Genomic DNA, 12,138 nt, shown 5'->3' on the forward strand with positions numbered 1-12,138 from the left:
TTGGTTACCGCAAAAATAATGTCATTTATTTTTTGTATTTTTTGTGACAGGCTAAAATAACATCAAGCCCTGGCGTACTCCTTGGTTTTAAGTGTTCAAGGTGCGACAAAGCAAAACCTATTTCAAAGCTTCAGTTCGCAATTAATCCAAATATAAAACAATGTCCCGCAAAGTTTTATGTGCCAACAGTGAATAGCGATGTAGAAGTCTACAATTAATGGTATGTAGGATCTTTCATGATCACGCACAACTTTTCAATTACACTCAATAGCACTTGACGGGCTCTGAAGAGCGTACCGCGTACAGCTTGGGATAGCTCATTATGCTGAAGTGACCAAGGGCAGTAATACTATAACAAACACGCCAATTTGTTATATCACCGTTATTTTAAGCCTTGAACATTGCTGACAATATTAGGGACGTCCATTACCTCGTTAGGCAAAGAGTTGTCAATCTTCGGCTTGTAATCTTTTGAGAACACAGTTGCTTCAAAAGTTATTATACGTCACAGAGGGGGCTGGGGGCTACGATGATACTGCGTGTTTACCATCTACACTTGACACTTGTTGCTATGAGCACAAAAAAGAACCTTGCGGGCACCACATCTTGAAAATTTTTAGAAATAACGAACCCGTGTCCACCGCTCCAAAGTTCAACTTTTTCAACATAAATAAATGCAGAACATCATTTAAAACAACCTGTGAGAGCCGATTGCATTGTGCTAACTATGACTTTGAACACATTTGCAACACCAGGAATATCATATTCCACTCCATATTGAACTGCAGAAACAAATGAAGACAAAACCACAACACTATCAAAATCCAACGCTTTTACAAATGCCACCAAATGGAAACAATGTTTTAAAGATGTAAAGAAGTCAACACAACAGGCAAAACTTGACCTGTGACAAACATAACATAATCTTGGTTCAAGTAAATTAAATATACAGTGCAGTATCAACTTCTACAGTTATATACGACTAAAATTATTATATTATAGCCTACTCTTTCTAAGCTAAGCAACATATCAATAAATGCTTTCGAGCAGTGCTGCCTGCTTCAAACTACTGTATACAGAGTTTATGCGTGTGTGCAATCGTATAGCATATGAACGCATGCTACAACTTAACTTATTAATAATTAATATCAACAAAAGCTATAAGAACTAAATGTTACTGTGTTTGTAGATAATATTTAATTCATACCAAGCAATTCATCAATAGCAAAAATATATTTCGAAAAGCAAGTAGAGTTTTAATTTTGTAGACATTCTTTCATCTACAATGGGCTTAAAATTGCAGAAGTTTGTTACGCGGAGCAAGCCAGAGAAAAAGTCCAAAATAAACTTTGCCATAGCGTTTCTTATGTTGGTAAAAATTGGTTGCGACAGAGCACGCATACATCAGTTTAAGTTCGTTTTAATATTGGAGTAAATTTGACCGAAAAGGAGTTAACTAAGTTTGACTTGTAGCAACACTTGCAGAGATATGGTAAGACTATGTCCATTGTAACAAATCTTTTTCATATCATCTCAAGTTCACAAAATAGTCAAACTCTAAGCGTCTGGTACAGTATTCATAAGTTTTACATGCAAAATGGACCGTGTATAAAAAACATATTTCCGTCTTAAATACGACAGATTATACAATGAATAAAGTTCTGCTGTTGAACAAAAATATAGTTGCTTGGAAGAGAGAGTTTGAACGTATTTTTTACGGCGACTTCCCATGAAAAAAGGCCAATAACCAAAACAGCGCCCAACCACTGCCCCAAACAGCACGACCAGATTGCTGAATAAATAACTTAAAACAATTTTTCTGAAATGTATAAAATCGCATTTACGAGCTCGTGTTGCATAGTAATAGTAACCTCATCAGTCACTACGTTATATTTTGCTAAAATGATTTGCAAGGCAACGAAGTATAGGTTTCAAGCTCAAAATGGTTTTTAACTTTGTAAAAGAACTAAGTGATGCACGCCACCAGGCATCAAATCAATCGGATGGACAGTGGACACGGACACTCGGACAGTGCAAACTAAATTAAAACAACTTTCCGCCAAATGTCACCTTTTTATCTAACTACATGCACAAAAGGCTCCACGCCAATTTCCTTCTAATACAGATTTTACAGCATCACTATCACAATTCACAATACGAAAACGTTACTTTACGGTAGAAAAAAAATAATACGACACTACGACAGTCCAAATGAATTACTGGAGAATATGATAAGATGACAGGCTTTCCAAAATATCTCTAACACAGGACCAGCCCTACCTCAACCGCCATGTTATGCGATATCCCAACATTGAAAGGGATTTCGTTGACTTTGACAATGAGATCGCGTTTCCTTAGACCGGCACTGTCGGCAGGGGACCCAGGATCAACTTCGGAAATGAAAATCCCTGAACAACAAGGAATTAAAATGATTGTTGTTAGTGCCTGCAAAACTAATATAGATTTAAAAAAAGAGAATTTGCAAAAATGATAACATTTACAGCTTTAAAAAATACCTACTTATTTACAGACATTTTAATAAAAAAAAAATCAATCTGAGATGCAATGAAGTGTTTTCTGAAAACTGAAGAAGTTACAAACCTGATCCTACTTCTGAGCCTCCACCAACTGTGAAACCAAATTCTTTCCCTTTACGCCGAACTAGGTTGATGCGGACAAGATCTTTCTGTTTTGGTTGACGTTTAGACCTCAGTTTATCTCTAAATGATCCATTCCTGCTGCGTAGGTGCAAGGTACGCTCATAAGCACAAAGTCGTCCACGTAAGTAGAATTTATGTCATGGCAGAATAGGTGACGCGCGTCATGAAAAGTAGAACGCTTCACGAAAATTGTAGGCTGTATAACTTTTCATTGAAGCATTGCAAATTGCATTAAAGCACAATTTTGGTAAAGAGGTCACTTTCTTCAACCACAGACATATACAACCAAGCAACCACACGGCATTTAACATAATCCATTAAAATTGAACATAAACTATAAGCTACAAACGTTTTCGGCCATACACACGTTACCCTTATCAATTAACAAAAAAATCACTGCTTATCATATCTACAATGAAAATGAATATATAACTGATCTAAATGTTATTTTTTTGTTACTTGATAAGGGCTAACGTGTGTATGGCCGAAAACGTTTGTAGCTTATAGTTTATGTTTAATGGATTATGTTAAATGCCGTGTGGTTGCTTGGTTGTATGTATATGTCTGCATTAAAGTACTGTACAAAAAAGACAAACATGTCAACGTAAATGCGGTGCACATTGCAAGCATTACCTAAATACTTGATTTCCATACACACTATAATATAGCAGTATTTCATAAAAATTAGGTTAAGAATGAATTGAAAAACCATCCTATTTAATGTCAACGGTTTAACATCAGTAAACTACTCAATAAAAATGAATGAATCAAAACATCAAGTCACAAAAACCTACGAGTAGCAATCATTGGTATTATAAATCTTAAAGAAAATAAATGAAACACTGGTCACATCATGGTGATCACCTTTTTGGTTTGGAGCTTCGTTCGTCCTCTAGTCCTAACTTATTCAGTTGTGTTTCGGAGCTGTGCCGCCTCTGCACAGGCGTTTGCAACTCGACACTGGATGAGGATCCGCGTCGTGCAAGCACGGCGCGCACTTTGCGACGAACAGCTGATCCGAACGTGCTTGCAGAAAACGGTTTGGCAGTTTTTTGAAATGATTTATGACTGAAAAAAGATAAAAATTTGGAATAAAAGTGGATGTTATTTTACCAATAACGGATTGGAAAATTGAATGAGGCTGTTCACCAGGCATTTAGTTAAATAACATGATACGTTCTACTGGTGCAAATTAATCTAAACTATCACAAATCTATTTTGCCATGCTAGAGAGGTAGTCACTACCTGATCTAGCCCCCTGAAGAAGTCAATTGTGTCTGATTGACGAAATGTCGGAATAAAAGCAGACTGTCACCTTATACATCTTATGTCAGTTCAGCTTAGTTTGAATCAGAAGAACGTATCATGCTATTCAACGGATTAGAAACTTATTGGTTTGATTAGTAGGTTGTAAACATACTTTCACACCTTAAATATACTTTAAAATTTAAATCAATATATGAAGTTAACTAAAAATTGTAAAATTGGACGTTGTACACTGCACGGATTTTCCGCATTTGGTACATGAAGGGAATTCAATTCGAAATATGTTTTGTCTTACCACCATACCACAACAAAACTGCTTTTCACATTAAACAAAAACTCTTTGTGAAGTTTTCTCCCCTTACACCCGGCTTAATCTGGTTGTTGATACATAACGCTCACCTCAACTCAGAGTATAATAAATTGGGTGGGTGTAATTACTGAAGGAAATGCGGCCTAGAGAAAAGAACTAGCCACCCTACTCTCATTAGTGCCGAAGGGTTGGTGTGATGAAAAGCTTATTCCTCAAACCTCAGTGGGTGCGGGACCAACTTACTTATTGTAGCCTACTTTACACTAAACTTTCTCAGTACTTCTAATTCACACTTACCGAAAAAAGTCTGATATAATTTTAACTATTTTTACAAAAGTATACGAAAAAAGTTGACAAAATATCATAGCTACACCGTTATGGTTAGCGAATCGCAACTGCTCGCTGTACTAGTGAGTGCTCAGCCTTGTGCTGATAGCCGGGAAGAACGCCCCTTTCTTCACAATGTCCTCTGCCCTGGCGCCTGCTGGTTTTGTTGGCTCTTTTCTTTCCACAAAGATAAGAGTTAAACTGACTGCCACATGCGGTGGTGACAGCGGTGGTCGAATAAATTTGTGGCTAGAAAAAGTACCTGCGCGAGGACGCGTGAAGGAGACGTGGGCGCTGCCCGGCGGTCAATTACTGCCGGTTCCAGCGTCCACACGCGACCGGTCGCCCGGTCCGTCGCAGGGCTTCATTCTGGGCTATGCAGAAAGAGCCTGTCTCCCTGGCCCGCTCCGCCATTCTAAATTTGCGGACGGGTCATGTAACGTTTTCGATCCACACTCTCCCTCCACAGGTACCTCGACTCCCCAGCCTGGCCCCCGCGACCTAAGCTGGTGGACTTAACCCTCCGGGTGCATCGTCACCCCATAAATCACGCCGTTCCCCGCCGCCGCGGGGTGTGGCAGGCCGGTTTCTAAAAGTCTTCGACCTGGCTATGTTTGTTTGTACTCTCTCACCGTGTCAATCTTTTGTACCGTGAGCTACTGATGCGAATAAAACAGTTCAACACTACGGTGCGATACTGATGAACCCAGCCTCATGGGCGAAACACGTGTCTGTCGCTGTCAATTCTTGCTACAAATCGGCTGCCGAGAAACAAAAAAATTCATGTTAAGTTTGAGCACTACCACAATTGTCAATTTTATAGTTGTTTTATAGATTATCTTATTCACCATGAGTTACATTGTTATGTGTCCAACTTTACCTTAAATCTGACATGCTGGATGACCGGCGGGGTGGTCGGGGAGTCCGCAAAGACGGAGCGTTAATGCTGCTATTGCTGGTAGACGGTTGGTTTGCACTACAGTACCCTGCTTGGTTTGACCTATAACGGCATTGATCATTTCAGTCAGAATAAATAATAAACTTTAAAAAATGGCTCTTGAAGTATCAGGATAAAATTTTAGCAGCCTTCGAAATTACCATATTTTTACGGCGTCAAAATGATTGCCGACATAAAATTTTAAGCAGTTGTATATTTGTAATGGTTTAAACTCTGTAACAGTTAAAGACTGCACTAGTGGCTTCTGATTAGTGCACTTTCAAATTTAATAATATTGTACCAATTCTAAACTTTACCGGTTGAACATTATATGGACAATTTTAAGCCAATCACAAAAACTAACAACTTTAAATGCTTCACAATTCCATCCACATAACAGTAAAGCTCAAGGAAAAATCTTGTATGTGAACAGTTGCAAAAATGGCTTGATCAAGAGTCAAAACAACTTCAGTCAAGGCCAACAATTTGTCATTAGATCAATACTAGGTCCAATACCACAATAAAAATGTTTACAAAATCAAAACGTTAACCTGCAAACTTCTAATACATCTTTCTTATGCTAGCTCTAGTCTTGCATGATCTAATTTTTATCTCCCCAGTCCACCTAGGAATAGTATAAGGAACTAGGTTCCAGATTTATACAAAAGCGAAACCTGGATTTTAATCTACAGTCGCAACCATTATGACTATTAAAGTGAAAAAAAGCTTTTCATCATGATGTCTCCAAGCAAAAACTAAATCTCACCCGATCCCTGAATCATTAGTACGAAGCTGGGACATAGTGCTCGTTCTGCTAGATGACATTGAACGAACATAAGGCTCTTCACTTGTGTATTGATCAAAGCTATTTCGATCACTTTTGGGAATAATCTGTGCATGCAATGAAGATGCATTATTAATCAAATAATTATCAATAAACTAAGACTTACAATCCTACACATTTCTAAAACGTTCTTTAGATGTATCTAAACTTCACCTGTTTCAGTATGGGGAAGATTGTCCTTTTTTCAGGAGTGTCTAATAGCGACTTTAATGATTCTGCAAGGTAGTAGACATTGGAGTTTCTGTGATAGCAGCTCAGTATGTGTCTGATATCTTCTTGTTCTTCAGTTGACAACAGTTGCTTTATAGCTGCCTAATAGAAAAACGTATTGATATAAACGATGGGAAACTTGCAACAGCAAACAGTTCACAATTCTATTGTAGTCTTATCTCTGATTAAAAAATTTGATTGGTTGAGGGAATCTTTATCTTCTGACTGAAAAACCATCTTCGGAAGCTTACTCTTGGCAGTTTTGCAAACTTGTAAAAGCTTTGAATCACCAACCCAGACTGGGTCAGCCAGATTGACCGAGTGAAGTTTCCACTTGTTGTTACCTGTCAGTTATACCTTCTGATGAGTACCACTCAATTTAAGAGAGCTTCTCTTGAAATGCATTGCTCATGTGCACACACCGAGTGAAGAACTAGAGTTGCCTGGTTATGATGTGGATTCGTTTGCAAACTCAACCATATATCCAACTGGCCTATTAGGATTCGGGATAGGCTTGAAACAATCGACTTCGAAATAGCTCGACTTCAAATTTATCTTTATGATGAAGTTTTCAAGGCCAGTATAGTTTAAAAATGGTTGGTGTGATAAAAGATCAAACAACTGAAGATGTCATCACTCATCAGCTGTCAATGCTTGTTACAAGATGATTGTGGAGAAAAGGTCTTGTAGAAGATGTCATTATGTCAATATCGAAGTTGATATGAAAGTGAAAATACATTGCATCATACAAATAGGATGACCATTCTAGAATGAACTTGATGAAATTGCATCTAGAAGTATAATTTTTGACACAGCACTTAACATTATTAACAATAAAACAAAATTGTTAAATTATGGCCATACACAGCGCCATTTGTGGTCTTAATTAGAAGTAAAAACAATACCAGTACAACAAAAATATAAAATCACAGCTTTTGCTTACTCGAAATTCACAGACGTTTGCACTCATTCTTCGCTTCATACTATCGCTATCAGAAGTACTAGAATTTGAGCCACTCCACTTTTCTGACAGTTTGTGAAAAGCCATTACAATGCATTACTCACAAAAGCATTGTTAGCCACCTGCAGACACCAAGCTTAACTTTTATAACTAGGTACTCAAAACAACTTCTGCAAAATAAATCAAATTTTTATAAATATTTTATTTTTCCACTGAGTATACAAAATATGCGTCACCATTACAAAAATGCCAAAAGTAAAAAAATTGGTTCTCACTCTTGGCTTTTATCAGTTAGGGTCAGACTTTAAGACTTTCTTCATACAGAATGAGACTGTTCACCAGGGGAGGGGCGCAAATATAATAAAGGCATCTGATGACAAAAGATTTTATTCTGCTCTTTGTGATCATGGGCTTGGCTAGAAGCAGTGGCGTACGGTGACCATTTTTTGGGAGTTCACATGTTTTAAAAAGTCTTAAACACATGTCTGACATGCACAGTGGCTCTTTATATCAATTCACATCAGCATATTTTGATATTATCTGAAAAATATTCAGCAAACTACAAACCAACTGTGTGCTTAAAGCCGGCTGAAAAAAGTGAACACCGAAAACAATGATATAATTGAACGCCACTGACCAGTGACCACAAGTAGGCTACTGTACAGTAGATGAAACGTTTCGCCAGTCAGCACAATTGACTTTATCAAGAGGGCTGAAACTTATAAAAAACTACCTGTTTTAATTCCATGACATGACTGACAAATTGTTGAAAATAAAACTGGTTATCATTTTAAATCTTGTGGCACTGTAACCTTGCAAAATGTCTGCTGCTGCTTGCAAAATGTCTTCCCTTTATTTTACTACGTCGTTTGCAGCAGGGACTTTAATTAACTTTTTTCCCACGTGAAAAACTATCACGTGTAAAAAGCAGCTCTACAGCTGACCTTTAAACAACTCAAAAGCCATAGTTGCACGTGCAGTACTGTATAAACTAGAAGCCGCACTGTTACGCAGTAGCCTACAGTAGAGATCTCTGAAGCAAAATGCCAAACAAACGGAGACATTTCCCTCTTTGGAAAAAATATGAAATTGTTAGCCGATTCAACAGCGGTAAGGCTACAAGCGTATCAGAGCTTGCAAAAGAATATGAAATTCCGAGGTCATCATTGCAAACAATCTCTTTCTTCAACACCTCTTTCTTTAATCAAAAGACAGTTTTGGAAATAGTTTGCGGTAGTATGTCTATAACGGCAATTCGGCTATAACGTCAGTTTTTGCAAATCCCCTAGAGGTGCCGTTATAGGCGAATTCTACTGTATCTTCATCTTACAACTGAGAAAGCTTTTTGAGAGCTCAGTCTTGGCAGTTTTGCATACTTGTAGAGACTTTGAACCACTGACGCAAATCCACAATCACAGAGTTTGACAAAATGAAGTTTTAGATACGTAAAGTGTTGTTGTTGTCTATAAATTATTTCATCTATTACATGCTGCTGAATGGAGAGCAGTCCTTGAGTGCATTGCTCAAGAGCACAACCCAAGAGTTGAACCACCACCGCCTGATCTTACAGTTTCGTCATTCGTTGAGTCAGGTGCTTAACCAACTGAGGTATATTCCTGTTTCATACATTCTTTGTAACCACTAGTTTATCTTTCATCTGAGAGAAGGTAAGTTTGCTTACAGCCAAACGTCTAAACCAGTGGTTTCCAACCTTTTTGACCTTGCGGCACCCTATCAAAGAGATAAATAGTTTGCGGCACCCTTGCAAAAGTGCATCAATTTTATGAGGTTTCTGTATTTCAAATAACTGTATGAATAACACAGAATGAGTTGTACAGTAGGCCTATAGCACGCGTAAATAAATGTATTTATTCAAAAGTCACTTTAAAATTTAGGCTTGACTTCTTGCACAAAGTCCCTTAATATCTGGGGGCACATTCGATAAAGCCACCCGCATTTCTTCCTCAACTATAAGCAGTCGTTCTCGTTGTTTAGTTTTTATGTTCAATAATACGGAAAACCCACTCTCACATAGGTATGACGTGGAAAACTGCAGCAAAAGCACAATAGCTTTCTTTCCAACGCAAGGATATTTTTTTGAATTTTTATCCAGAACTTGTCGAGATGCATCTGCTTGTGCATAAACTTAAAATTTCTATCGTTACAAATATTAATTAATTCTTCTTCTTCTTTAAGATTCAAAACAATATGACAGTCCAGCTGGATAAGCTGGAAAAATACTTCTCATTTTTTTCTTCCAATGATTTTAGGTGCTGAGTTATTAATGAGACAACTTCTTTGTTTTTCATTTCAGAGATATGTGAAAGCATGTCAAAGTTTCCGTTCTCCACTTTTATGGACCACATTTGCAGTTTTTCTCTCCGTAGGCTACTTTCATTTTATCGTTTGAAGTTAAGAGAGTTTCATTTTTGCCATTTACGTTATTTAAATGGTTGCAGATATCTACTAAATATGCTAGTTTGGAGACCCAATTGAGCGCCATGAAACGCAAAATAAAATCATGAAACCTGGCAATAATGATGCGTTTCAAACGTTTCTATGGAAAGAACAGCAACGAGTCAAAATCTCTTTCACGCTGTTTATCCTGGGCGAGAAAACAAAGGCATACCGCGGATTCTCTACTTACCCTATCGTCAGCGACTTCCCCACTGAGCGACTCTCCAGAAGGAGCCGGAAATAACTGCGAGACGCAAAACTTAATACCGTACGCACTGAAACTCGGTTAGAAATTGATCAATTCCGCACTTCACGGGTTAAAGTTAAAACAAAGATTGGGCTGCAGTATTGCTATATCTCAATATCTCGCGGCACCCTTGAGCATTGCAATTGGCACCCCGGTTGGAAACCACTGGTCTAAACAATGCTTTTGTCAAAACTGTAAGATAAAACAGTAGGTTATCATAGCATTGTTTAGCACAGACAAACCACAAATCAAAAAAATCATGAACATAATTATACCGGTAATACTCCTTTCTTTCAACAAAAAGATTGGTTTAGCATATTTCTCCAATGGGCAATGTGATAAATGAGCTTTACTTTTCTTTCAAGTTCGCAAAATATCTGAAACTTGAAGCATTGGTGGCATCTTGTGGAACTGGCATCCCTAGAAACAGAGTTTCTCGGTAATTTGTTATAATTTAAAAAGAATCTTTTAATTGTGTGCAAAACAACAATCATAAAAAAGCAACAGTGTGACTATTAAAAAAGCTGGAGATTGTAATGTTGAGAAAAAATTGCACTGAATGCTTTACTTTTGCAATGTTGACGCAGCGGCGTACGCAAGGGGGGGGGGGGGGGGGAGGTGTCTCTCTTGCGTACTTGCTTTATTCAAATTCATCATCCTCTATTTTTCTTAGTTTTTATATAAATCAAGTTTTGTTTATACGTATTTGTGTTGTGATACAGCAACTATAGCAAAGAAAATATCTGCAACGAAACAAAAAGTGAAAAATTGATTAGCTAGATATATTTGTACCGGCGTATACTATTTCGCAGCAGACAAAATAAAAGGTTTCTTTCTCTCTCTCTCTAGTATCGAAAATTCTAATTTTTTGCTTGCTTTTGTTATTTATACATTTAGTAGGCTACAACTGCTTGAAGCTGAAGCAATTTGATTTCATTATGCGCTGTAAAAAATATGAAATGCCAATGCATGAGAATCATAAGCTACAAGGTAGAAAGCGTCAAGCAAAAATGCGTGGGATTGCGTAAAAAAGTGTTTAGGGTATTTTAAAATAAACTGACTGCTTTCACTCAGGGGTGTTTCAAACAAGACACAAACGGATTCAAAATTTTTGTTTATTTGTAAAGATTTTTATGATCTTTAACCCATGTTCTGTCGCAAATTAAAAGCAATAAAGCACTGCAACGAGCATTTTTTAAATTTCTTTTTGCCACAAAATGCAATCTTAACGTAATTTAAATGAAAAACGTCTTCGTACTTTACAGGAAACATCTCTGTGTTGACGTCTATTGTTTTCCCTGAGACAGTCAGTCAAATAATGATCAATAAAAACAATTGAACTGAATGGAGAAGCAAGAACGTAAGATTTATTTATTTGTGTGGAAGTGTAGTCAAACCTTTGTTTACCTATTTGCTATAAACTTGGCATCAGTTTCATGTTTTTTTTGCCCAAAAAAGCAAAATGACTTGTCAAAACATAGCAGGAGTTTGAAAAAGGTAGAAGCGACAAAATGCAAGCGTTCATCAAAATCTCGTGAAACAAAAACAGAACTGAGTTTGGAAAAAAACGTAAATTCCATAACAATTGGTGTTTTCATACAGCGCTATATCCATCAAAAACACGCCTTGCTCTCAGTACTTTGCAAAGCAGACAGCATCAGCGCAAGGTATAATCATCGATGAACGAAAACGCTTATCAGGGACGTTAAAAATTCCATTTCATTCGGAAAACTGTTGTTTAAATTTAAAATAACATATTCCATTTTGATAAACTTCTTTGCCAAAGGCAAAAACCAAATTAGGAATAATGTGTAAGTTTGCAACTCCTTTCAAGAAAACAAACGGCTGCTGCACTTGCAATGTAATTTTTTCACTTGAGGGACTTTTTCTAAGGAAAAAATAAAATTAGTTTGGTTTGC

At 37.2% G+C, this 12,138-nt stretch overlaps 1 protein-coding gene across 1 annotated transcript in view; it reads right to left on the minus strand.

Moving 5' to 3' along the window:
• LOC145774698 (whirlin-like) overlaps positions 1-7,658 on the minus strand; it is a 28,978-nt gene extending 21,320 nt beyond the window's left edge. The window contains exons 1-7 of the mRNA XM_082585991.1: positions 7,498-7,658; positions 6,498-6,656; positions 6,267-6,391; positions 5,444-5,563; positions 3,525-3,728; positions 2,602-2,738; positions 2,281-2,408 (exon numbers count right to left, since the gene is read on the minus strand). Of these exons, the coding sequence (XP_082442117.1) occupies positions 2,281-2,408; positions 2,602-2,738; positions 3,525-3,728; positions 5,444-5,563; positions 6,267-6,391; positions 6,498-6,656; positions 7,498-7,602 (978 nt within the window). The 5' untranslated portion in view covers positions 7,603-7,658. The remainder of the gene's footprint in view (positions 1-2,280; positions 2,409-2,601; positions 2,739-3,524; positions 3,729-5,443; positions 5,564-6,266; positions 6,392-6,497; positions 6,657-7,497) is intronic.
• Between the last annotated feature and the right edge of the window lie 4,480 nt (positions 7,659-12,138).

This window comes from Aplidium turbinatum, chromosome 7 (assembly GCF_918807975.1).
Source record: "Aplidium turbinatum chromosome 7, kaAplTurb1.1, whole genome shotgun sequence".
Lineage (NCBI taxonomy): Eukaryota > Metazoa > Chordata > Ascidiacea > Aplousobranchia > Polyclinidae > Aplidium > Aplidium turbinatum.